Source organism: Gymnogyps californianus, chromosome 7, assembly GCF_018139145.2.
Source record: "Gymnogyps californianus isolate 813 chromosome 7, ASM1813914v2, whole genome shotgun sequence".
NCBI lineage: Eukaryota > Metazoa > Chordata > Aves > Accipitriformes > Cathartidae > Gymnogyps > Gymnogyps californianus.
The window spans coordinates 11,710,010-11,737,615 of NC_059477.1; the positions used below are offsets into that span (position 1 = coordinate 11,710,010).

Here is a 27,606-nt window from a genome sequence, read left to right on the forward strand (position 1 = left end):
GAGTGACCTGATGAAAAGTCAGTTTGCCTACTGCTCATTCATGTTCTGAAAAAAGATGTGCATTACGATCTGTGACATGCAATCTTAGCAAAGACTGATAAATATGTGTAAAAATAGGGTGACATGTTTGGATTTTTCTTTGCTACTTCATACCAGCCAGAAGTAGCGTAAGAAAACCTATGTTACTTAAGCGAGTCCCAGATGTCATGCAGAAGCTCAATTATTCCTGAAATAAAAGAATGCTTTCACTCTGATTTTGCAAGTCGGTTTTCCTTTGCACAGGTAACATTTTCTCAGTAAGCCTGAAGGGTTTTCTCAGTCTTTGCTGCCACCACCACAGCTGCACCTGCCTTCTGACTTGGAGGGTGGCGTGGCAGTCTTTGCTGACGACATCTCCATAGATGTTCACCTCTGTTGGAAAAAAACTCCCACAAGAACAAGCAGGATACCTCCCCGAGATGCCCTTTCAAGAGTCTCCAAAGTGAGAATGTTACTTCAAAAGCTACTTTTCCCACAGAACAGGGCTTGCTGTGCTTCAGTGCTATCAAGAGGGCTAGCGCAAAGCTAGATTCATGTTCTTGTCATCCAGTATCCAAGTGCAACTTCCTGGATTTTTGAAATGTGCTGGATGCACTGCGTGACAGCAGCTGTACAAGAAATGGCGCACAGCTGCACAAGTGTTCCACAAGACCATCTGGAGGAAGGTACCAAAAATAGATGCGAGCAAGCCTTGTGTATTTCAGCAAAATTAAGCATAAAGAAATTGGTGTCCATGCAGTGTTTGATATGCTGTAAAAACTCTTTTCAAATAACATTTGATAAGAAAACTATTTATCAGTGAAAATGCAAGCTTAGACACTATGAACAGTTTACATCTTGTAGGTGTTCACTGATATGGGACAGTGACATTATGACCAGTGGCTCACCTTAAAGTAGGTTACCCATGGGTTTCCAAATGAGCTAGTGTTTTATGGTGCTGTACAAATAAAAAGTTGCGGGGAGCATATGAAATATCTGTATTAAACTCCACTGCATTAAGTTATCCAATGCATGAAAAATGACTCAGATGCATTTAAAATAAATGCATATTACAATATCACGTATAGTATTATAAAATTATTACTTATGTGCACAGTCCTGATATCTATAGACATGGCACCGTGAAGAAAGCCTGGTTCGTAAGCGTTTTTATAGATACTTGATGGTGATGCAGTCTGCTATCAGTCAGATCATAATGTCCCTTCAACTTTGGTACATTCAGTGCAAAATATTTTTGGGAGTTTTTTACTCTTATAAAAATAAAAGGCATTTTTTTCCCTTGAGTGCTTAAAAGAATAAACACTAGCTGAATGTCTGTTCAAGCATGGAAAGTGACAAAAACAGAAATAGTGTTTTAGTTTGTTTCCTGTTCACACTCTAAGAAACATAATATAATGAACCTATAAAAATAAACAGAAGTCACTGTGTTAGGGTTTTTTTCCTGATATGCTGTGATAAACTGCTAGTTTCTTCTTAAAATAGCTTCCATGCAGTATAAAGCATAAAATCAGTCTTATTAAGTTATTAAGTTCATTATAACAGCTCATCTTTTGTCATACACACCACTGGCAAACACATTTCCACAAACCTCCTTAATGCAAGCCGTTGTTGTTACATCCTTTGTTGCTGACTTTCCTTCCAATTCACTTCTGCCCCAGGAACTTGAGCTCTATGGTGCTCACCGTGCAGGCACTCGTAGTCTTAGGTAAAGCAAGTACTGGATATGCTATTATATGGCATAAAGTAATGTACCTTCATGAATTAAAAAAAAAAAAAAAATCTATTGTATGATTTTTTGATAATTTACTGGGTAGGTAAGGGGCTGAATGATTTCACATTTTGACTTGAATTTTCTATTCAACAACTTTGATAAAATCCAGTTTTCGGGTACACGTCAGTTTTGCAGTAGCCGGGTTGATCACAACATGGGATCATGTTTCTTGTTTGCTCAGAACATAAACTTAAGAAGTTTGGCCATCCTGAAAAACCATGGATTGCAAGACTTGGTTTTCCCTGCACATCAGGCACACTCTAGTTTCACTGTAGAGAATTCTGCCACTACCACAATGCTTTTTAATTGCTTCATAAGCTCTTTCATGGAACCTCATTATTTGAATTGCACCGTTAAACAATTTTCCTCTAGGAAATCCAATACAAATGTTCATTCATTCCTTGAGAAGACAGATCCACAAAAGTCCAATGAGCTGGGCACTGTGGTTTGTGTATCACTCAAGTCCAAAAGTACTTGTCTCTTCAACTGCTGTCAACAGTTTTTCATATAACATAGAGAATGATGGATAAGGGGGAAGGTCCAGACGATTGAAACAAGTGTGAGCCCTGAGGGGGGAAAAAAAAAAGAGGAGGTGAAGAAGTACATTATTTAAAAAGTTCAAAAGAGAACACAGACTGGTATGTGCTTGCATAGAGATCAGCAGATAGTATTCTTTCAGAAGACTTTGTTCTGTCAAATGATGTTTTCCAATTGAACAGGTAGTGAGGTTTAATCTACTTTCTTCTAATTAAAATAAGCCAGTAAGAAGCATTTATGAAAGTCTTTAGAAACACACTGATGGCCCAAAAGGCGTGGGATAAATTTTATCCATTAAATGTGCACAAGAAAAGAATGATATAGCGTGGTACAATTCAAATAGTCTGTTCTGAAATCTTGACTTTAAATGTATCTTCTGAGAAGTAGTATTTTTTTCTGTACTGATGATACTTGAATACTGTATTTGTAATCATAAACAAGATATTTCAGTACATTGAATATGCGTAAGATATTAGATTTGATAAAATAATAAAAAATAGTCTAGATATACAGGAAAAAATCCCACAGTAGTAAAGGACAGACAAATTAGATGCTCTTCCTTCTACATTTCCTCGGCATATGGATCGTGTTCTTGGGAAGTTACTGCTTGTGCTGATTTACACTGTGTACATATCTGGCCCTGCAAGCCAATGACCTTTAGAATACTACTTTTTGTTATTACACAAAACTATGCATGTACCTCTAGCATACCACCTTGCTTTCTTAAGAGGACAACGACATGGTTTATTTCTCAGTTTCCAAAGTCCATCTACCTCAGTTTTTTGACACACTTGGAACTGACTCTCAAAACCTCTTCCAGGGAATGAAAAGGGAGTTAATAAAGCTTTCTCCTCATAGTAGAATAACGGATATCATTGCCTGACCTCAGGGCAGGCTAAGGATAATACTTTCTAAAACACTATAGTGGATGAGCCTGCTCTAGTGAAATAGATAGAATAACTATTAATGCGATGGGTTCTTGAGGAAGAAATGATGCAAAGAGAAGCTGGAGGACGCATCTTTTCCGCTCTGAAGCTTTGTACCAAAGCCTCACTTTAGACTGATTTTAGAGGATGAAAACCTTTTTGTATTTTGGCAGGTCTCTGTTTATAAATACTTTATTCTTTTGCAATAAAACACATCACACAGTTATTTAAATACAATCCATCTGAAAAACAAACTTTTCCTGCAGTGACCTGCCCTTCATCAGTATGATCCCTCTTAAGTGTAAATGTGTAACATAATGTCAATGGAAGGACGGAACAAGCTCCCTCCTCGCAGCAAATGCAACTCCTCATTTAACCTAACCACTCCCAGAAATCTGAGTGTCTACAACAGACCTGTACTGAGCTTTCTCTGAGCCAGAAAGTGCTGCCTTCCATGGGAGCAAATTCATTAATTGCCATTTTAAGTGGCTCTCAGCTCCCAACTACGGGGATGGAACATGAAGTGGGTTCATCTCGTTTGTTAAAAACATAAGAGTCCATTACACACCCTCATTGAAGCTGAAACACTCACTTAGTTACAGCCTTAGAGTGTCATAAAAATATCAGGCTGAAGAAATGTATACACAGTACAGAAGGTCACATTATTATTATTATTATTATAAACACAGTCCAAACATCAAATATGCAATCACTTAAAAAAGCATTGAATTTTGCACCCTCCCCAAATACAGTACGCTTAGAAGTACACTGCTAGGACATGCTGTATAGCAGAGAGGGCATTTCCCTACCCTGTATTCCAGGGGCCTGGTAAAATTTCTCCACCCAGCCATCCCTCTAAGGCTCCTGGAGGAAAGCTTTCTTTGTACTCCTCGTTTGCCCTTCCAAAAACCTGACAAAGTAGTATCTGTGATACAGATTAAATTATTGCATTTCCTGCAGAGTACTTAAAAAAAAAAAAAAAAAAAAATTCCCTTCTGAAGAAAGAGACTGATTTAGACTCAGCAGCAAATGCGCAACTGGAACTCAGTGATCCCTTGAGTTCAGTGTAGAGCGTGGAAGAGTCTTAGGCAATTAACAGTCTAATCACATGCTTCTGCTGCACGGGGCTGACAGCCACTCATTAGAACTATGGATCATGCTGTGTGGGCTGTAAAACCACAAATTATAAAAGACATAGTATATAATTAGCAAGGGATTCATTACAAACTGGTTTAATAGTAAGCCGGCATGTTGTTTACATTTATTAAGAGAACTGAGTTTTATCTTAATTTTGAGGGCAATTTTGAAAATGCAATCACCTACTTTGGAAAACCAAGTCATTAAAAAAGACAAAAACGTAAGATCTTTGTCTTCTGAGGGAATGCATGCTTTTCTAACCCTAGCAAGCAACTTTGTAAGTCTTCGAGAAGAAAGTTTTTTTTTCCTCTGGAAAGTATTTTCCCATTCCAATATTTCAAACCACGTGGGCACTAACTGTTCATCTTCCTGGATTCACATTTTATGACAACATGAAAAAACATCTTGGTTCCTGAAGTCTAGATTCCTAATTAATCTCCCTTTCATTTTGATTACAGTAATAAAATAGAGTGACTTAGGGTTAAAATCCAGCAGTCAGACATATATACTATTTGCATGTGAATCATCACATGCACATATATATAATGTACAGCAATGAACCTGGAACTAATTTCTCAGCATGTAAGTGAATTGAAAGAGTAACAGTCTCTCCGCTGATTTAGTGTAATCTACAACACAGTGTGAAAGAAGGAAGTAGAAGTGCCATCAGGGATAGCAACAGTTAAGCTAAACCTGTAATAATCAATCTTTTCAGGGCCTTTTACATGCTACTGACTTATTAGTGTAAAAGAGTGATACAAGCTAGGCAACCTGACATGTGCCTCACAGAAATCTCACTATTTTGATTCAGCAGAACTGATTACACAGCAGTCAGAACAGTGGGAACTAGGTAAACATCTAGTGAATACTTCTGTGTCTATATTCACAGCTGCTTAGACCACAATCACATACCTAAGTAACTATATTAGTTGCCTTCTGTGTCTCAAAATCAGGAAGAAGAGATGGGGATGGGTATTCTTAGGTGTTTTCAGCAGTGCCGTAGTTTTTAGAAACACAGGAAGAAACATTGTTGAGTCCTAGCTTTTGCCACCCTCACACCAAGTATTACCAAATTTCACAAGCACTCCCACTGAAATCAAAAGCGCAATTTGCAAAGTATAACACTGCTACGAGTGAGTGACGGTGCCTTAACACAAATGCTTTAGTTATCTGAGAATCAGTAAGAGTCACGGAGTCCTAGGGCAGCATTCTCAGCAGATCCAGCAATATGTTTACACATGCAGGGCTTGTTTGGAAACCTCCTGGAAGTCTGCTACTCAGGGTTGTTGTTAACGATGTCTTACCTTCAAGCCAGTACTACTTAGTGTTTGCACAGTAAGTCTTTGAAGCTGGTGAGACGCAGGCTGAAGCTACACTGCACGCAGGAACTAGATACGTAAAAATGCAAATACTGCTTTCTGCTTTGGCATTTAAGCATAAACATGGAAGATAATTTATTTTTTATGAGATCAAGGTTCCCCATGTATTATGAATGCCAGGAATTGCCAGCTCATGACAACTGTAGATGTTTGTCATACACAGTTGTTTTTATTTTAACAAAACAAGTGTGTTGTTGGTTTATTTTAATTCTCACACTTGTACGTTAAAAACTATCCACAGAGACAAAAATCAAATGTTTCCTAACCAAGGGAATCATAAATTAAATTTCAAGGGCATGATACATTTGCCTAAATGTGAAGAGTTGGCATTTCCCCCACACTTGCTGAACACCCTACAGTAGCAAAGATTCTGGACACGTTTCTCCATGTTGCACTACAGGAAGCAGTTTTATTCTGCAGTTTATTACAACCAGGGCTCTGCGTAACCTTTTCAGAGGGAATTCTGAGCATCCTGTTCTGGCATGTCTTGACCTTTTCCATGCTGCAAGCTGTGCTTGTTAGCACCAGGAATTCCAGTATTAGAGAATATATGGAAAAACTCCCACAATCTTCTATCTTACTTAAACTCACAAGAAAATCTCGTATTTTGAACTCAGAAATTATTTTCTAAAAATCAAAGCTTTTTCTTTTTAAACAGAATCAAACGTAGTCCATAGGTCAATCATAATCAGACTATAAAGTAGACTTAGCGGGCTACAAGCTATTACTAGGCTCCCAAAAGATATTAGAGTATGTGATTTGCAATAGCAATTTCCAGAATTTGCGTATCTTTAATCCTCAGTTGCCTGGCTCTCATTTGTACTGTAAACTGGACAGGTGGCTTTGTTTAAAGGCCACCTGCTGTGCCTGTGGATTTCACAGGGCCACTTCTGCGTCTTTGACTTTCTCAGTACAGTTCAAATGGCAGCCTGCAGGCAGGAGCCAACCCGAGACATCTCTGCCTCTGACTTTATGCTGGAGGAAAAGGCTAAGGCTTGTTGGTCAGAGAAACTCTCTGTGTGTCTGACAGCCGCCTTGTGTCTAAAAAGAGACTCTAAATGCAAGTTATTCCTGAGGAATCTTGTTTATGAGGAATGGGCTAGGATTAGGGTTGAATTTCCTCCATGGATCGGCCCAGCCCAAAGCTACCACCACAGGCTATAAGCAGCATACTAAAGCTGAGATCTGATTAAGTAGAGTTAGTTCACCCACACCCCGCACACTAATCTGTGTCTAACTACTGTTAACCCATTCTAGAGGCTACAGAATTATAGAACTGGATGAAAGGAAGTCTTCCAGAAACCTATCAGCCTGATCACAATATAGAAAAGACTAGAACCTGTTGTTTTTTGTCAATAAAGCACCCATGCTAGAAGATGTTTCTTGCATCACTCATGTTATTAGTCTAGTCCTGGTATTGTTACCATGGACCTTTGAAAACAAGTCTTTTTCCTGTCTTTACAAAATGGACAATTTAGAAAAGCAACTTTTTTTTTTTTTTTTTTTTTTAACCTTCTCATCCTACTCCTCCAAACCTGCCATTACCCGATTTAAATGCTGCCTCTTGTCTGCAAGGGCTTGTACAACTCAACTCCTGCTTTCGTATCTTGAACTCTCATACAGTTCCTTTACCCTCTTCACATACTTCAATTGACCCTACTCGTTCTCTTCAAAGTCTTCACCTTCTCTTGCCCCTGTGCTGCCTCTTAAGTCAAATGACCCCCTCCTCAAAATACACCTCTTCTGCAGTTCATAATTCGCCTCTTCCATATTTGTTAACTCTTGACATCAGACAGAGCACAAAAATTACATCACTAAACTATACTGTAAAGGCTGTGTGTGTCTAATGCAAAAAGTCTGATACTAGCTTTCACTCCGACACAGTCACAAGTGTTATTTAATTTTAATTCATATTAATTTTTGCTCCTAAGTGATGAACTGCATGTTCAGTAAGTAAATACTTGCACATTTAATCAAATACAACAAAATCAATTTCAGAAGTAGTTATCATTCTAATATAATTTTCCATGACAAAAGCATTACAATATGGATGTCAGCCACAGTTACACTGCTTTGTCCATCTTATGAGAAACTGAGTTCAAAGAAAAACGGATGCATCGCACACTGGAACAACGGGGAAGGAAATTTTCATGTAAGCCATAGTATATTTGCATATTCAGTTAAAACTTGTTTATGTTTCTCCAACAGCTTATCTGTTATCCTGGTAACTGCTATTCTAAAGTATCTCTAGTATTAATACACACACAGTTGTACCTTGGAAGAGCAGTGATCTTCCCCCACTTCTCTACGCAGAACCTTCTTGGACCATTGCTCCCCCGTAAAGAGGCAAATCCTTCATAAGGTATGCTGGACGTGCCTGTAACAAACTGCCAGCACAAACAAAACATCACGGATATTGGATACACAGATGGTGTGGGTTAGAAATTTATTTATATCAGCATACCCACTGAAGTCCAAATGCTTATGTAAAAGCATTTGCAAAATACGGAAATTAGTGAGGCGCAAGTGATAAATGCTACTTTAAATGGAGGATAAGGGCAAACAGACCATTTCCAGATAGGGCTCTAGAAGAGGCAACTTATCAGATTAATTTCCTTCAACAGTTTCTCTTTGAAAGAATAAAACACTATTAATATCAAGTTACTTAAACTTAGGCCTGAGTTTTTCCCTATTGTCTTTATTCTGTATTAAGAGGAACTAATAAAAAAGTAATAATGTATGATAATGGCTTCGTGTTATGCCTTTTTGGCTATGTGGATTTCAGTATCTTTATAAATGGTTATTAAATACTATAACACAAGGACTAAGTTCTGAAGGTTAGGTAGAATGCCCACTGACATTTGCTGAAATGCTGTCTGCTGAGCAGATTTAGTTATAACCTGTCATGAACAGATCAAACATGGTTTTGGACAGATCAGAGGCTACTTAATTTTTAATGATCTGGATATGATAAAACTTTTGACGAACAGATGTGATAGGAACACATAAGCAGATGTCGCTGGCTCTCCATCAAATAAGATGTCCCACACTGCTTTTTACAGACCTTTTTTAAGTACTTAAACAGATAAAAAAAGAAAATCTTTCATCATACTCATATAGGTAACTCAATGATCAGATGCAAATTCTGAATTGTTAAAACCAGTGGATTTCATAATAGATCAAGAACATGGTATGATCTGGGGTGGGGGTTTGTCTGTTTCTTTACAGATATGATGGACGTAACCTGAATTTTAAAAATTTAACTCAATAGTAAACCCACATGTATAAATACTCCTCTGTTGAGAAGTTTTTGTCCTTCATCAGCAGGATGACTGGATTCTGCAGGCTGACTTAGTGAAAATGGAACTGGATTGATTTTCAGGTTTTCATCATTATTTTCTAATTTGAGGCACTTTAACTTCCATCTAAGCTTTCTCCTTCCTAAAGCTGTACAAATATTATTAAAATTTCTACCTAACGATATAACCAATTACAGTTGCCCTTTTCTATCTTTACTAGTCTTAATGTACTTTTAATCAAACAATAATAAAGGATTATTGACATCAGATAATTTATCTTAAATGTATTTTTTAACTTAGAAAACTATAAAAATAGCTGTGAGCTTCAGTCACTTAAAATTATTACAGTTAGTCTCTGAGGATTGTCAGGTTATTCCCACTAGCCAGCATCACCATCATTTTTGGATGTCATAAACCTGGATGGGACTAGTTTGGCATCTAATTTTAATGATGCACACTATTTCTACACAGATCAGCTGACTTCTTACCTGTAAAAGTCTTAGTCGTTGTTCATTGTTGAACCTTTCCACAGCAGCCCAGAACCACCGAATTACAATGTGATTGTCATGATAACCTGTTAAAACAAGAAGAGCCTTTATACCTTTAGGTGCTACAAAACTGGTTGAGAGAATAGTTAATAAGTTTTTCCTAGTTCGGCCCTAGTCACAATAGTGCCGTATTTCTTACCCGATTGCAGCAAAAGACAGGAGGTGAGGGAAGAATACTCCTAAAATGCTTGAAAATCTTAAAGGCAGAGAATTAATTTACTATGACAAAAAGGAGTGAAATCTCTTTTGCAAGCATTTCTTCCATTCATCAGTCACTAACAGGAATGCCAATTCTTGAAATATTCCAATGCTGTGCTTTTTATCTATCTAAAGCTACAAATGATGCTGCAACCATCTCTCTCAAAGTAGTTCCCCAATCTTCCATTGTTCTCAAATTATCTCAACTGCCAGCCTGCAGTCACTGGGATTACTTCTAATTTCCTGTCGTCTTTGAGAGTGGAAAAGAAGTAGATCCTACTAAGAACGGTTACCATTTCCATTTGTCTCCAGTGACTGGGTGGTACTCTCCTAGAGTGCAGGTGAGCGCAGTACTTTCTGTGGAGAAGACTGCTCTGTTACGCTGTCCAGACAAGAACAGTAAGGGAAGAGCTGCACGGGGAAGCAATGAAGCAAACTAAAATGGACAAATTACCTTCTCCTAATGAAAACTTAACCACAGAAGTTCAGAAGATACTAAACATGTATCTCATGGGATGATTCTTTAGTGTTTTAGAAACTGGGTAATTCCAGGCCCCCCAACACTGTCAGTGAACAATTCAAAATTAAGGTTACCTCCTCTATACTCTGTATTATTTCTCCAATCGCTCAAGTCAATTTCTGCTGTTCCAGCTATAACCAGTTCCAGTTCTCTGGCATCAAATACAGACACGAGCCTCGCATCAACCACCTGTGAAAGGAAACAAAATGCATAGCAACATTTCTTCATTTATTGATTTTTGCCTCCCATAAAAGGCTTGTCTGCTACTAAGACATTTATCAGGTAACAATGGAAAGAATTAAGAAGTTTTTTTTCTTTTTAAAGGCAAATAAATGGGCTTCTTTTTCTTACACGGCAGTTCCATTCAGTTTCATTGGGAGAGAATTTTATTGGCAAATAATATTGAATTATTTCAGGACAAATTAAGTTCAATACATTCAATTTAATTGTCCATGTTAAAACACGTAAGAGAGAAATACCTTGAAATATACTCAGTCTACCATGTTACACTGAGTATGGCGTGCACACAAAAAACCTCAAAGGCCTAGTGAAGAAACAGATGGGTCACTTTACCAAGCATTCACTGCTAATCATACAAATAGTGATCAATAGTATTTTCCAGTTTAAAGAAGATGTATAACCATAGTGTTTAAGTCAATGACTAACAATTTTTTTTTTTTTTTTTTTTTTTTTTAACACCCCACCCCACCCCCAATATCTGTAAGGGTACTTCTGATTATATATGTATCTGCTTTTTGGGACTCTCTATTTGGGAAATGTATATGAGGAAAAAATATTTTGGGAGGATAAAGGAAGAAAGTAAATTTCATTTTGGAGTTTTTTACCTCATAGAAACCACGAACTAGACTTTCTGTTTGTTGTACAACTCCTCTCTCAATTCTCCATTTCACCATTCTTTCTATATATTCTTTCTTGTTCTTTTCAGTGACTGGGATGTTGGCACCTCCTGGCTTTAGTTCCCTTTCTGTAATCTTAGGAAAAAAATGACCAAGTGATAACACAGTATTATGAAGACAAAAGAAAGAATTGTAATAATTTAGATTTTTAAGCTGAAGTTATTCCTCAAAAGCACTAGCCAAGACTGACTTTAGCAAACCGGAATATGTGAAATAAGAGAACATACAACAAATCTTTTTTTGGATAAAATCATATTTAAAATCCCATTTAGTCTGAAGAATCTTCATATTAGTATGAAGAATAAGCTGAGAAGAATCAATCTTTACAGCGACTAAAGTAGTGAAGTCTTCTAAATAATATCGTAATAAAGGTGTTGTAATACCTTTGAATGCTAACTCTGCTGCAATTACATTCAGGTAAACTACCTCCAGCAGAGCAATCCAAAATTTTGATATTTCAGATAGTCTCCAGAAAATCTCCTTAACCAGAAAGACACATTTGACCAGTTACAAATAATAATTCCTCCTTGGATTTTGACATTGTTTTCATCAACCATAATTTTATAAAAACAAGTTCAAATCAACATGGAATGACAATCATTCTTCTGTCCAAATAAATGTTTATCTAGCAGTAGAATACACAAAGGAAATTAAATTAAGAAGCTTGCACACCTGCCCAAAAACTTCTTCATTTACAGTAAATGTGAGATCTAGAATATCATGTATATCATTGTCTTTCATCCACTGCAAACTCTGGTGAAACTCCTCGTCGAGATATTCCAGGTCACTCAGGTCACAGAGTCTAACATAAACAAGAAGAAAACACACAAATACAGATGACAGCAGTAGCGTGTGCTCAGTAACTAAACTCAGATAGGACAGTCCTGAAAAACAGACTGAGAATGGGAGCCAAGAGAAAAATCAATAGAATGAGGAAGACACTACTTCAAATCTGTTTATTTGCCTACTAATAGCAGTTACTGTATAACACAAAATAACTTTATTAATATACAAAACTCCAGCATTTATTAATTTGAAGACACATTGCTTTTTAAGCTTACGGTGAGTCTGTCCCATGTTTCCTGTGAAGAATATTTTGGAATTATGAAAATACATAGATTGAAGAGACAAAAAATGAAAATTATAAAAGAAATGGTAAGTTTTTATAAGAAGCAACTACTATCCTTTTTGCTTATGTGACTACACTGCCACCTCTCTTGTCTCTTCGTTGTGCAAAGAAGTCTGTTCAGATACCCTGCTTACCACAGAAATATCTTTTTACCTTTTGCCATATTTCCCCTTTCCTGGTCCTTCTTTTACAAATCCAACCTGTAAGCCAACTGCCCCTTGCTGTCTTTAACAGTTACTACTACAAGCTTTGAACATGTCATCTGTTAATAATATTTAACACCATGGTTGCAATTTCTGCCATTCTTCTTAACGCCTTAAATCCTGTTCTGTGAAATATGACACTGGGGCTATTCATTAAGTAAGGTGCTTTTCAGCTGCAGGGTTCCCTGCCTGCCTCTATTCTTGGGTCCATATAAAGTCAGAAGAAAGCGCTGTACTTTTAGTTGGACGCTCAAGTGTAGTTTAAGTGACATCCTGCAGTAACAGCCCCTACATCAAAGCTGATGGATTGGGCACAATGTCCCATCTGCAGAGGTACTCTGGATGGCTCATCAGTTCTGAGGAAAGCTAAGGTCCAGGCCTTAGATGAGGAAGTTGCATGAATTAGGCTGCGTACAAAGGTGGCCACCACTCATTCTTAGTTTTAATGTTTAGAGAACTACCAAGTTAAACAATTAATTTAATTTGGCAGTCACACAATAGTAGTATTAAAGTCCATCTGGGCTAAGTCCTCATTCTTATTAAAATGATGCTGTTAGCATTTAGGTACTTTTAAAATGTATATGCAATAGGAATGGATGCATTACTCCACACTACTAGAAAGTATGATGTTTTATACAAAAAAAAAGTCCTTCCAGACTTCTCAAAACCAGCTTTCAAATGGAGGACAAAAAGTGAAGCACCTTAAGTTCATTAGGTCTTAAATTCCAGACATGCTGAGCAAGTGCAGCTCTCATTGTTTCAGTCAGAACAGGAGTAGTAGTTCTGAAAACGAAGTCTAAAGTATATCAAAGTAAAGCTCCTCAAAATGGAGATTGCCAACAATCAGTCTACCTCTGAAATGGGTCTTTCAGTCTAAGTTACAAGTGATTCATATCCTATCCTGTGAGTCATTACAAGACAAATGAATAAGAACTCTGTTAATATCTGGAATAAAACCACAGCATTTCATTGTACAACTTCAAATGTAAGATTTTGTAGAAGAAAGCTGATAACATGGCTAAAACAAAACACGAGGTTTTCATACTGATCAGAAACAACATTCAGAGTTATTAGGTAACTGGCTAATAATGATAAGCGGAAACAAGTAAACTTCTTTAGAAGTCCTGGATTGAAATGAAATTATTAAATTATAAATAATGGCCTGTCTTCTTTGATGATAAAACACTGTAATTTATCCATATGGCATCCACATAATGGCATCATCCATGGGGAAGGAACCAAACAAAAAAGGAGACAGAACAATTCTACTCACATTCGGAGGAGGGCTTTATAAAAGGGTCGTGTAAAAAAGGCATCTAGCAAATACTGATGTATCAGAGCAAGACCAAGAATTCGACCACTAAACCTGAACCTGGAAGAGAAAGTTACGATCGTTATACTGAAACTTTGTGGTTTGTACACTGCTCTGTCATCAAAACTTACATATATTTCCAAACAGCATTTTTAAATCAGATAGCTATGTCTAAATTGTGGTATTTTTGTTTTTTTCTTGTGTTTCTTTTACATTCTCAGTAAGGCACAGAAAAAATGCAAGTCTGCAGGGTGTGGAAAATCCCTCAAATACCTAAGTTGCAACTTCTCAAAAATGTCAAATCCATATTAACCCAATCAACTCCTGCCAGACTAGCCTCTTTATAAAAGCATATCTTCCAAAATGATAGCCACTGTCTATTTTCTTTACACACTCCATATAGGATTAACTTGTTTTCATGTTACTGGGAGGCCAAAGGTTTTTCAACCTTTTCCCAGTCTGACAGTTCTTGCTGTCTGTCTTTTCTGCTTACGGTGGCTCCTTGCTCCCTCTTCTGACTGGTGATTATGGAGTTCTATATATATTTTCACAAACAGTGGTTGGAAGCTTTTTTATGTGTCGCAGTACTCTCCAGCCCTATGTCAATGGGATCTAAATGATCTCCTCCTCTCCCCTCTCTCTTTCTTCCCCTATTATCTTCATTTTGTTGGGCACGTAAGGAGGGTTGGGGGGAGGGAGGGAGTTTGACAGATTTGAGATCAGATGGCAGCAACTTTGAAATAGTAGGGTCTTTGCAAATATTCCCATGAGAATGAAGATCCATTGTGAAAAATCCTCCACATCTCTGGAACTAGATTTAAGTCTAGCATTCTTTTTCAAATAAAACAATGTTTCTTAAACTTTGTGTTTATGCATCCTCAGCAACATTTTTCTTGGAAAGATTATGGCTTTATTAGACCTCCCTGTACAGAGGGTTTGCAAGAAGATGTGACATGCAGAGCCTTCTCCTTCCATGCATAACTGCTTGTCACAGCTGCATTTTCTGAATTCTCCCTGAGGCTGTACAAGACCAGTGCTGTCACTGGCACCAGCACTCCCAGAAAGAGAGGAGGTCATGCCTCTCTCACCCCCAAGATCCCTGGTTCAGCACTACAGAAGCCAGGGATGAATACAAAATGTTGGCAGAAGCTGCACAGCACATAAGGGTTTTTTCTCCCCTTTTTGCCAGACTGTTCTGCTTTTCCAATACAGCATATGCCATTTATTGTTGCAGTACTGGTGTTCAACAGGTAGGTTGCTTCAACTAACTGAACTGGATGCAGCCAACCATTTAATTTTCTATTAATTTTTACAACTAGTAATGAGATTCCTTTCTGATATTCATTCTTCCTAACTGGATTCCAATAAATAAGAACTCAGTACAATCTGTCCTACACAGATGAGCAGTTGTCATTCTACTATTACCGTAATCTAACTACCTACACAACAGAATTCTCTGTTAATATTCACAGCACAGCTTTACAGACTTATGGCGATGCCATGGCTTAAATCAACTGAGGGTGATTTAAGCTGGCTTATAATTGTGAAAATGGGATTATGTAAAAATCCTTGATAACTATTTTAGAAGTATGTGCGTATGTACAGGCTTTGCTTAAGAGCTATGTAATCAGCAGTCTTCCCTCCGCCCCCAATTAAGATACCTCCATAGATTTCCTTCTAATAGATACGTTGGTTTTTTATCACTGAGGAGACCTCTGTACTCTGTAGGAAGACTCAAACAAATCACATACAGTAACACCTGTTTGAAATCTCCCTTAATCTTCTTAGCTGACAAAAAGCCAATGTTTCATTCAATTTTAATCCACAAGAGGCTAATATTGCTTTCAGGAAATGACTACTAATGTACAAGAAACACAGAGAGTTGTGTTGTGAGACAATCCCATGGTACATGTTCCAAATCATAGTTTTGCTGACCTTGTGAGAAATAGATCATTTAAAACCACAAGAGAAAACAAAATCAGGAAAGTCTAAAGAAGCGCAATTATTTTGCTGCTAGTTAAAAAGATCGGATTCTGTGTTATATGTCTGAGCAGATATGAGCAGTTGTCTACAAATGGGAACAACAGAAAACATATCTAAAAAACAAAAAGAAAAATAATTCTTACCACTCATGGTGATTGTCTACAAAAGCAGACATGGGACTTATTTGTACTGTATAGGTATCGTTCGCTGAATATTCAAACAAACCATAATACGGATTGAAGAGCTCTCTAGACACCAGGAAAAAAAACTCTCTTGAAGGTCCACTGTAGTCCAACCTTTAAAGAGAAACCTGACATTACTATAAAGTGTTCGTTGTGTGCAAAGAAACACTTTTTTGAATCTACATTCCTTACGCTATATTTTAATTAAAATTTCCTAAGATTTTAACCAGAACCTTTATCCTGCAGATTGCTTAATGCCAAGGTATGTGAAGTCCTCGTGGGGCTATTCTGAAATGGAATGGCTTGGAGGACTGGAATGAAGTGCTCTATGCGGGCTGCTCTCATCAAAAATTTTGGCTCCAGCTGTAATGGCCTCTTTGCCACAGGAATATTACCAAATAATTGGGGGCAGGGGGGAGGAGGAAACATGAAAAGAGCCAACATTAGACCTGTCTGCATCTGACAAATTAAGAATGAAAATGAACAAGTCATATTTTGTCTTTGCAGACTTGCAACAATAGGACAATTTGAAGGATAATATTTCTGTTTTCCCTAGCAATATAATCTGAGATTATTTCAGTGATTTATCTTTCTTGGTCTAAATTTTCTTGTCTGTCTTCCAAACTTGAGTGCATTTAAATGTCTTTTGGAGAGTGCATTTCCTTTGGGTTTTTTTTGCTATTTCAAGATTCCAGTACTAATGAACAAGGAATTTAAATAACCCCTTCTTCCTGAATCATAAACAAACTCATTGCTGACAAAGCACCGAGACTGAATTTTGACATTATGCTGCAGGTCACCAGTGAAATGAGTTAAGTATGAAGTTAATGCTCTGGTAGAGTTGGAAAACAGAAAACTAGGGATTTTCCTGTGGGGAACAGAGATTATTATAATCCTAACAAATAGATATAAAGATATATCTTCTATAGATTGAAGATTTCATACTTGACTTTTAAGAAGGTCTTGCTTTAGTACTAAGAAAATGCACAGACAGAAGTATCACAGAGAAAGTCAGCTTTCACATAGGACTTCTGCTACTAATGTTTTGCCTCATGAACTTTTACAGAAGACAAACATAGATGAGAGTTTTTTGAGGATGAAGTCAGGAAAGTAAAGGCTAGGTACCATTATCAAGTTGAGGACAAAGCCTCTTTCCTCTGTTGAATGAAAAACATTTTCCCTTCAGTCATTTGGAAGCACTTCACTTCTGAAGCTTAACAGAAGTGAAGTAGTGAAACAGATCCTTACCCTGGCAAGAAGGGCAGATTCCATCCTCAAATTGCAGAAAAAAAACCCAAAATGGTTTGGTATCATGGACAACTGTTGGATCTTAATCTTGGCACAAATACCAGGATCAAGTAAAGGGTCATCTGGAAGACTCCTGCAAACTTCTGGGATAATCTGACTGACTATGAAATCTTAAGATAGAATAGAAACCGTGTGCTTGACTACCAGCCATTTCATACAGCTCCTTTTGTACGCAGAGTTACTGTGAGTCATGTTAAATAAATCAATCATGAGAGTCCTGCACTGCCAGTCAGATTTATCCCACAATTAAAGGCTTGGCACAAGGGTGAGAAAACTTCATACAAGAGGCATGCAACCACACAACAGCTGCAACTGTGGGGCATTTGGGTATTCAGGAGTAGAGTAATATGTTGTTGGCAACATGACTCATGTCTCCTAGGAAGCACCATTAATACTTCAGATTTACCACCCTTAAATGCAAAGCAGCTTCTGCTAATAGTTAATAGAACTTAGGGAAAATAACTTTAAGGAACCATATCCTTTGTATCAAAATTTTCTTCATTTATCACCACATTAAGTATGAATGTAAAAACATTAAACTAGCATCACAATTACATGACTGTAGAAACTGAAGGTTCAAGGAAGATAGCGAGCATTATGAGACTTATGATAAAAATCATATGAACAGCAATAACTATGTCTGAGTTGCCCCACTTACTAATTTATACACTAATAAATCAATAGTAACTAAAAATGTTTTAATTTGTGAGGATTCCATTACCCATTACTTTAAGACTTACACCTCTTTACCGAGAGGAAAAGAAATGCCAGAGCAAACTCCCACTTAAAAACTTAAAAAAGGAAAAGGAGGAGCAAATAGGAAACAATTAACTTTCAGTATTCCTCCTCCTCATTGTCCTCCTCTCCTCCACTGTGACCTGTCTTTCTACACCTAGCCAAATGAATAGTTTGATGTGATACATATCCTTGCACGATCTCTGATGAAACAGTACTGTTTGCACACATCCTTTCTTCATTCAAAACATAGATTTGTAAACAGAGAATTAACGTCATTTTAATTTGACTTTGCTCTTAATTAACTCATTCTTTTCCATTAAGAAGAGAGTCTTGTGTAAAGCTGGATATAATGGGAAGAGGATGTGTCACCCCCATTTCCAGGTCACTCTTCATCTTGCTGTACTGTGATGAAATGCAAAAGCCTGACGTCTGATGAAAGGAGACAGTCTATCTGGATCAATCTTTATCTCATATACGATTTTAAAATTTTCCCTTTCATTTTTAAATCTGAGTCGAGGTTGTAGCTGTGAAAGTAAAGGCTGGTAGAGCTGTGTAAGACAGGCCTCGTTCCTGCATCCCCACCCTGCTCTGTCAATATAGTGTAATCTCATCCTGCACCAGCCTTGTCATTCCAGTTCTGAGTTCCTCCTCAGACAGCATGGTGATATTATTTATATGAACAAGTCCACACTTGGCTCTCAGCTGTCAACATTTTTTATTTTAAGACTTCAGTGAGTCCTTATTAACACAAAGCACTTCAGGGTGAACTTTAAACAAACAACAGGATTTAGGGGTTTTCAAAGACAGATTAATTTTATCTAATCTTATATGAGATGTTTCTATTACAACTTAGCTATTTTAAAGACTCACACATCGCATGGCAATAATGCGCACTACAGCATTCCAAGAGCTCTGTGCTGCAGTTTCCTAAATATCAAGGAATAAAATTTTGAATGTATTTACAAATACATTCATGAAATATATCAATAAAAATATTTGTGCTTAAGGCAGTAGGCTTTAAGATCTGACAAAGGGGGCACAAATCAGGAGACCAAAGAGGCAAATAGTACGTTGTTCCAGTTTCACTTGCGAAGAAAATCTAACCACATCTTGCTTTGCAATGCACATCTCGCAACCTGTAACACATTAGACTTTCATTAGACACAGACTGAGTGTTCTCTGAAGTGACTTTGAAATGTCAGGAGTATTTGTGTTTATCTGACAACTAGCAACAGCCTAGTTGCTTTTATTTGTGACGCAGGCCCTGGCCTGGAGAGGCAGTGAGCACCTCCTGTAGCATTGAGGGCTTTCAGCTCCCATTGCCTCAGACAGGAGCTGAATTAAGGATTGAGCCTCTAGCCTACTCTTGAAGCACCCTCCCTCCAACAAATGGCAGCTGTCTTTTAACAAGCACTAGAGATATGTTAGCACTGACAGAAAAGAAATATGAATAACATGGGAAAGTTATTTGTTTTTCCTTTGCTTTCCCAGCAACATTCTGAAACACACACCAACTATTGTGAAAATTCACATAAACACATGCATTACTTCTGCAAAGGCAGGATACGTTACATTTCACAATGCCTAAAAAGTCATCTTGAACAGCTGTATGTTCTAGGCTTATGTATGTGGCATTTCCTGACTGTAATCCTTCCTCTTTTCACTCTAGACCACAAGAAGTTTGGTGAAACAGCAGCTGCAAGACACACTGAGTTTTGAGATCACATTTACTTCCCTGTTCTACTCACCCTTCTTCCCCAACAAACGTGACATAGAGTTTATTTCTCTGCAGGTCTTTTCTTGAGTAGCCCATGATCTGGTTAAAGGCATCTTCTAGCAAGTGATCTCTCCTGATGATTAATCTGAAGAGCAAAATAATGTTGAAACAGCAATTCGTGAACATGAACCACAGTTGGAAACATCTATTTACACTGCAAGGTAACAGGGTGACTTCATAGAGATACACGTTTCTGCTGGATAATTTGATCCAGATCAGGCAGCTTCTGTCTGTTAGTCTATCTCCCTCAAGGATCTACTTTAGATTTCAATAAAATGTGTCTCATACAAAGAAGTGTAGTTTTATTTTTTCTACCCTGGTTCTTCCTTAAATTAAAGGTTTCAATGGGAAAGGTCCTGAAGTGGGCATTTTCATTAAGTTTAAAATCCTTTTGTAAGGCTGGGCCTCTAAATCAGTCTTAATGTAAGCAAGAATCTAACCTTTTACGTAAAAATCAATCTCTTAACAAGGAAAAACATAAAACCGTGGGAAAGTCACTGAATAGTAACTCCACAATCGCACATCCCTACGTTATCCCCAGTGTAAGTGTGACGGGACAAAAAGTCTAGAAGGAATGGCAATTGTTTGTCCAAAACCAGACTGAAGCACCACATGTGAAAACATAATATATTTACCTTCTAAGAAATACCTTCTACAAGAAAAATTGTGAAAGTGAGGAAGTGTCATCAAAAATAAGAGGTGGAAGAATCCTCCTTACTTAAACATTTTATCTTCTGCCAAAAAACTGTGTTTAATTAGTTTCCTGAAACTTAGCTTGCTTTATATTCAAATACTGCCTTATGTGTGCAGTTGATCAGTCAGACCAAAGCTGGGAGCTGCTGCTGCCCGCAGAGAGGCAGCTTACCCCTCCACACGGCCTCTTGCAAAGCCCTTGCTGGCCTTACTACCTGTGCAGAAATCAGTCAGTGATTGCACTGTGCTGTCCTGCAAGAGGACACAGAAGTGGAGAGGCCAGGAACTGGTAAGGTACCTGGGCAACAAGAGGACCCAGGCAGTATGCAAGTTGTGCTGGGGTCTTGGTTTGAAAAAAAGGAGCAGGTCAGTATATGCCTGGGAAAGGAACCCAGAGAAAACTTCTGTTCAAAGATCAAGCTGTTGTTCTGCTTAAAAATCCACAGTGTGATGGCAAATAGGTCAGGAAAAAAATGTGCAAGAAATGTTAATGGATCTTACAGGTAGCAAATGCCATCCTCTTCTACCAGCTATTTGCCCAAGTATTCATGACAAAATTTTCATAGGTTAAGCTTTAGGTGTTTATGATTTCATTACATTATAGGCAGACGATGTCCAATCCCTGCCTCTTAAGACTGTCTAAACAATACCATTTTAAGCCCATTTCAGTTGTGGAAAACTTTTAACAAGCTCACATAAATGAAGTATGAGCTCTGCACAAATTCCTGCAAAATGTGAGAAGTGACTGGCTGGGGGAAATAAAAAAAAACCCCAGACAAAAATCCTACCCCTCTATTCTAATAAAAGAAATGGTTAAAAAAAGTTCTAGTGCCTCAGAGTAACAAACTATGAGAGTCTGATAGCTGGCACAAGACTTGGTAATTTACAAAATTATGGAAGTACCTTATAATGATGATCCTTAACATAATAGTATGTAATCACACGATTACCAAATAAATGAAGGAGGGAAGACCTCACTCCAAGCACTCTAGCATTTAGAGTGCTGAAGTAAAAATATTAGCAGGTTTTTAAGGCTTAGAATTTAATAACATTTAATTTTATGAGTCCTCTTTACTAAAGAGGACTGTGATATCAGTACAGGCAATGATGTACAAAAGATAAGCCTATCTAGTTTTTTCAATGGAAAAAGATATGAGAAAATATAACTGTTTATATCACAGCAATTGCTGTAATGGAAGAATTCAGATGCCTCCTGTTCTGCATGTGTCTTCCCAAAGTGCTTTTTGGCACTGTATTGGTAATATTGTTTGTATGAAAATATAGTTGGAGGAAACATAGAAAAGAAGTGCTCAGAACTTGCTGTATCCTCTGCTATGAATCACATGCTGGCACCAAGTCTTTTATGACAGGCTTTATATTTCCAGAAGCGCAAGGCTAACCATAACATCTGCATTCCTTCTAATGGGAAGAAGCTTGTAGACATGCAAGGCAAGGCAAGCTGCCTGAGAAACAAATCCAGTTTCATGAGATTCTTCAACATACTTCAATTTCCCTGGGCCTTGTCCATATCCTTTAGTCTCCAACTTCCTGTAAAAGTTCCTCAGCTTGGCTTCAAAATCTCTTTTGTAAGGAGCTGGAGCTCGGGCATTGGCACGCTGAGTACCTGCAGGAAGCAATAAGCAAAGAATGAGCTGTAGTGACATGAACTGATTAATGTCCCATCCTCTACTGAAAAGACTCCTTAGGAGCAAAAGGCACGGTATGTGTTTGGTTTAGTCACCTTTATAAAGCGTAAAAGCTGCATTATCTTCAAATCTGCTCTGCATCTAAGACTTTTTGGTTGCTCATTTCCAATAGTATCATCTTTCTGAAGTCTTAAAAGAGCAAATCCAGGTCAACGCAAAAGATGGATTAAAAAACCAGCACAATCAACTGGAAAGACTTAACTTTTGTTTGTCAAGTACACTTTACGTCTAACCTTTAAAATACTCATGCAATAAATGTTCTGCTCTGTTCTGGTTTTAATATTACCAGGAAAAACAAGAACTCAGAAATGAAGCATAAACAGACTGTACTCTGCTGTGCCCCTGTTGAATACATCAAGCTGAAGAAGGAAGACTTTTGGAAATTCCCTCATAGAAGTTTTTCCTGGGGGAAGTACAACGAAGAAAAATATTGGAAGAATGGAAAGACTACCAAATTTAAGTTTGTGGAACTTTTCACATGTGACTGCAGGAACATACATGATGGTCATCTAAGTGAATTTATTTTTGAAAAACTGTTCTTGAGGTTCAATTTCTTAAAAGCAGGGAGAGATGAGATCTGTATGCCAAAAAAATGGCATACCCCCACATCTGCATGTACAAGTCTAGTATATACAAATTAGGTGTTTAGTCTGATCTATTCTGAATATTACAACCATTAGAACTTCCACTGCCTCCCTGGATAAATTACTTCAATTGATTTGATTGCAAGACAGTGTGCCAAAGAGGCCTTTTTACGTTCATCTTCTCACCCCTAGTTTTTATAACATTAAATTCCTCCTCTGCATGGCTGTGTAGACATCCCCACAAAAAACTCAAAGGACATTTAAAATTTCTCATGCCCTACAGTATACATAGGTTGCCAACTACTTATCTGCAACTGATGGTCATCTAACAGGCCCGTAATGCACTGGAAATACAAATGAACAGTTTAGAAGCACGTATATGTAGACTTCTGTCTTTTAAGTGACAGTTCCTTATGTGAGTTTTCCGTTGGCTCCCTGTACGAAACTAAGCCAATACAGAAACATTATTTGCTACTATGGGTGAAGGCGTGAGAACATAATGTTTCAGGTTATGAAAGAGAGAGAACGTGTATCCGTTCAGCCTGTGGGCAGAGATCAGGGGAAAAGAGAGCAGCTTGCTTAGCCACAAAGCATATGGGTCTGACGGAAAAGGTGACGAGCACATCCTGCGGAAGTGGCTGCTCGAAGAAGCTGCAGAGTCGATCTCTCTGCAGAGATCAGAGAGAGAACAAGCGAGATCAGTATTAACACTGAATGCCATTTACAGGTCTTTGAAAGACCTGTCTGACCAGAAAGACACTTGCCACTTGTTCTAGGCTTAGAGTGATGTGTGGGAGGAATAGAAAGTGTCAGGGAATCCTCAGAGCTCCAACAGGAACATGCAGGACCCCTCTGGAAAAACAAATCATGGTCGTTGATTATCTATAGGGGTTATCCTCTTCTACTGAGAGCACCAAGGGCTTCTAATGGTACACTCAGCTGAATTCTCTAGAAAACTTACAGAAACTTGAAACTGTAAACAGCCTTTTAATTATTGGCCTTTTCCCCCTACTTTGTTTATTTCGCTTTGGGTCAAAGTAGGTACAAAAATGTAGTCATCAAAAAAACGCAACAAAAGCATACTTTAATTTTAACCCCTGAAGGAAGTTTTTGCTGAGAGATACCGCAGAACATAAATCTGGTAACACATTACTTCACGGTTCAGAAATCAGCAGTATATTATTCTGTCAGCACATGACAAGTCCTCATTGCAAATCAGATGCATATGCCAAGAAATTCCTGGGCAATTATAGTGATTACTTCCGCCTTGGGAACAAAAGATGTTAATGGAAGAGCTAAAAAACGCCAGTGATGTGATAATCATATTGGATTTTCAAAGAGGTTATGTTCTAAAGCAGATATAAAGAGTAGCTTCATGACTATTCATCTTTCCCAAAAGAGAAAGTACAACTGATTGTGACTGATCTGAACAATGGATCCTTAACACGCAACCTCGTGCAGTGCAGAACAGCCAGTTTAGCTGATGAAAAAACACAGAGCCTCCATAGAAACGACAGGATATTTACAGTTTCTCATCAAAAAAGTCATTTGTACACCAACATAAACATGCATACTCGCAGACTGACAGGAAGATTCAATGGTCTTTCTATATTTTTCTATGAAATAGAATAGAGATTACAATTTTAAGGAGAACGGGACTAAAACCATCACTGTTCACCCTTACTGTGTGTTACTTCTTTGAGGAATAGATGAGAATATCACATGTTAAAGACTGAATGCATTCTGAAATTACTTTGTTGGAGTGAAGCCCTGCCCAGCATGCTTTGGTGCATGTACTAGTAATGAAGACATTACAACTCTGAAAGCCAAAACTTTTTACTCATAAAAGACTGCCAGGTTTGCAGTAGGAAATAAGATGCATACATGCAGATTTCATTCTTCCTTTCTTTTCAACAAAGGGAAACAGTTATATCTAAACCATATATGTATCAAAAATATCAATACATATGAATATTATATTTTGCTGCTTTGCAGAATGCCGTAAGATCATTAAGATCTTCGGATAGTTTCTTTGAATAGGTCCTACAGAGGTCCTATGTCCAGCAGCAGGAAAAGCTACCACTCAGGAGATGTTTATGAATGGTTTTAATCTGGTTTCTTGAAAAGGCAAAGCTTTTTATGATTGTGGACTGGGAAATGCCCATAAAAATCACAGTACTTTTTCTGATAAAATTTTCTTATTGTCTGGAACTACCTAGAGTTGCTTAGATCCCAAATGTTCTCTATTTATCTATACTTTTGTTCTCAAATTTGTAGAAATCCCCTTAAGCCACTTCTGATTTACTGCAGTGATTTTATTTTACTTACCTAATATCTTCTTGAGAAAACTAAGAATAGCAACATCTATAAACTTCAAATTGCTGTACTTAGCCTTCAGAGGTCAAATGGAACTTGTCATATTCGAAATAATTTAGTTCTGATCTGCAACTTAGTTAATATGTGAAATACCAATTTCATTCCATTCTGATGTGTATTTCCAGACAGCTGCAATATGCTATCTTTTGTACTCGTGTTAAGGGACCACAATCTGGCTTTACATAAAATTGTCACTCACTGCCCCACAGCCCCATTAACACTGGTATTTTAATGTACAGTTATTAGACCTCATATTTTTAATTCTCTAGGCATCAGGATCCTGGCATGAGCAGTCACTTAGTTGTTTCATATCAGTGAAAAACAAATTTGCATGTTTTACAAGTCAGAACAAAATCACAGCCTCTGAAGTTGTAATACACCAATCTTTTCTACCAGCAAAACATCTTGTGAGCCCAAGGCAAAGGTTCAAGTTTGACAGTCAAATGCAATCACACTTGTTGACTTTGCTCAAAAATAGGACTAAATCTTTGTTGTTGCTGGAGCAAGAGAACTTGGACGTTCAGAAAGGTGGAAAGTCATTACATGCAGCATAATATAAACTAAATTATGGGACTAGCTCTACTGCAGTATCTTACAGATATCATCATAATGAAAATACTGCAGTGGCAAGCTCACTGACCACTCAGAAGGTGCTTCAGCTCATGTAACTTTACCCATCTGAAAGTTGGGAACTGCAAAAGGGAATAGGTTATAGTTTCCAAATAGTAGGTTCTCGGCTTTAGGCTGCTGTGAATGTCACTTTGGAAAGCAAACGAAAAATTATAGTCAAACAATTTTTCTATTGTTTTTGTTCTCCGACTTCTGGGAAGACAGCAGGAGTGTGCTACTGACTTTACTGGTCTCGAACTCGTCCTTACCAAGTATGAGAAATGGTTTCAGACAGCCCCTGCAGAAGCTGTGTCTGAGCAACTTACCTGGAGAGTTCTGAGGCGAAGACACCGGTGAGCCTCTTGGGGACTGGCAGTAACTAGGATGAAGTAAGGCATGTGGCGGCACATATGACATTATCTCCTCCTCAAACAAGCTGGAAAAAAGGAGCAAATAAGTAGTAACGTGTTTATTTAAATGAATGGCATTTTTCACTTTCTAGGAATAAATCCCTAGTTACTAACCTGCTTTCTTTGGTAGTCACTTGCCTATTTCCACTATGTACACTTAGAGTGCTACAAAATATTTTATTGCCATTCCCTCAATCAGATCTTGAAAGTACTGGAAAGCAGTAATTACTACTTTTGCGGGACATTGCTATACATAGTGTGGTATTTGTTTTCAAGGTTAAAATATAGTTAATCAGCCTTTAAAATTTGCACGTGCCCCCCCCCTTTTTTTTTTAAAAAAAAACTTGTGTTTTTTAACCTTAGTATACCTTAGTCACACTTTCCTGGGAAAAGATCTGCAATACTGCACAAAGACCAGGAACACAGACAAACATTCTAAGCCTCCAATATTAAGAATCACATCTGAACTTGCTGAGTGTATTGAATAGTAAGCTTGTTGGAATAAGTTATTTCTTTATTTTATCTTTAATGCTAACACTGTTGCTGAAATGGGTATCACATCTAGTCTGTTCAGGTTGAGTTATTTCATGCCTCATCTATTATTGCTACACAACTTTTAAGAGAAAAACAATAAACATTTTACAGCCTAATCACTGCATCTGTGTATGTAGAGACTGTATATATATTAAAATTTCAGTCTTTTCCCAAATTTGACACAAGCAAATCCAAAAAGAGACAGAATATCTAATATCAGAATGGATCTGATACCAAAGCCTATGTCAGATGTTAAACACAACACAGATAAGAATAAACTGTTGAGATAATATGTAAAAATTATTTTGAAAAATTGAGATACAGAAAGAATCACAAGCCAATCTTTTACTATAGAGCTCAACCAATGAAAGCAATGTTCAAATAAAAGATGTTTCTTACTAAGTTTGTTCACCGAACAAATACTTAGGAAAATGTTTTGCATGAGTTTGGTTTTGGAATGGGTATTTTCTGGCAGTTCTTTTTACATTCATGACCATGCGTTGTTTTCCTCCAAGTTACATTTTGATGCTGAAAATGTGATAAAATATAAACCACTATTTCAATCTTGGATTAAATTAAGAGTTAAAATGATGATTTGTGTTGTAGACCAAACAACATGTTTAGAAGAAGAAACTGAAAAACATTTTCTTCTTAACATCTCAAGCATAATATAATGCCATTCTCAGAGTATTTTTAAAAATGTGATGCACTGTACCTCCTTCAGTCCCTAAACACATAGGGGTTGGTTTGTTTTCAGTTAGCTGCAACTTAGTATTTACTGAAGCACGTGA

General features: G+C 37.5%; 1 protein-coding gene across 1 annotated transcript in view; it reads right to left on the bottom strand.

The window, feature by feature from the left end:
* Nucleotides 1–1,841: 1,841 nt before the first annotated feature.
* HECW2 (HECT, C2 and WW domain containing E3 ubiquitin protein ligase 2) overlaps nucleotides 1,842–27,606 on the bottom strand; it is a 114,315-nt gene continuing 88,550 nt past the window's right edge. Inside the window, exons 18-28 of the mRNA XM_050899757.1 lie at nucleotides 26,198–26,307; nucleotides 22,100–22,220; nucleotides 19,875–19,988; nucleotides 16,042–16,194; nucleotides 13,877–13,975; nucleotides 11,944–12,073; nucleotides 11,200–11,346; nucleotides 10,429–10,543; nucleotides 9,577–9,662; nucleotides 8,064–8,176; nucleotides 1,842–2,376 (exon numbers count right to left, since the gene is read on the bottom strand). Coding sequence (XP_050755714.1) covers nucleotides 2,265–2,376; nucleotides 8,064–8,176; nucleotides 9,577–9,662; nucleotides 10,429–10,543; nucleotides 11,200–11,346; nucleotides 11,944–12,073; nucleotides 13,877–13,975; nucleotides 16,042–16,194; nucleotides 19,875–19,988; nucleotides 22,100–22,220; nucleotides 26,198–26,307 — 1,300 coding nt within the window. The 3' untranslated portion in view covers nucleotides 1,842–2,264. The remainder of the gene's footprint in view (nucleotides 2,377–8,063; nucleotides 8,177–9,576; nucleotides 9,663–10,428; nucleotides 10,544–11,199; nucleotides 11,347–11,943; nucleotides 12,074–13,876; nucleotides 13,976–16,041; nucleotides 16,195–19,874; nucleotides 19,989–22,099; nucleotides 22,221–26,197; nucleotides 26,308–27,606) is intronic.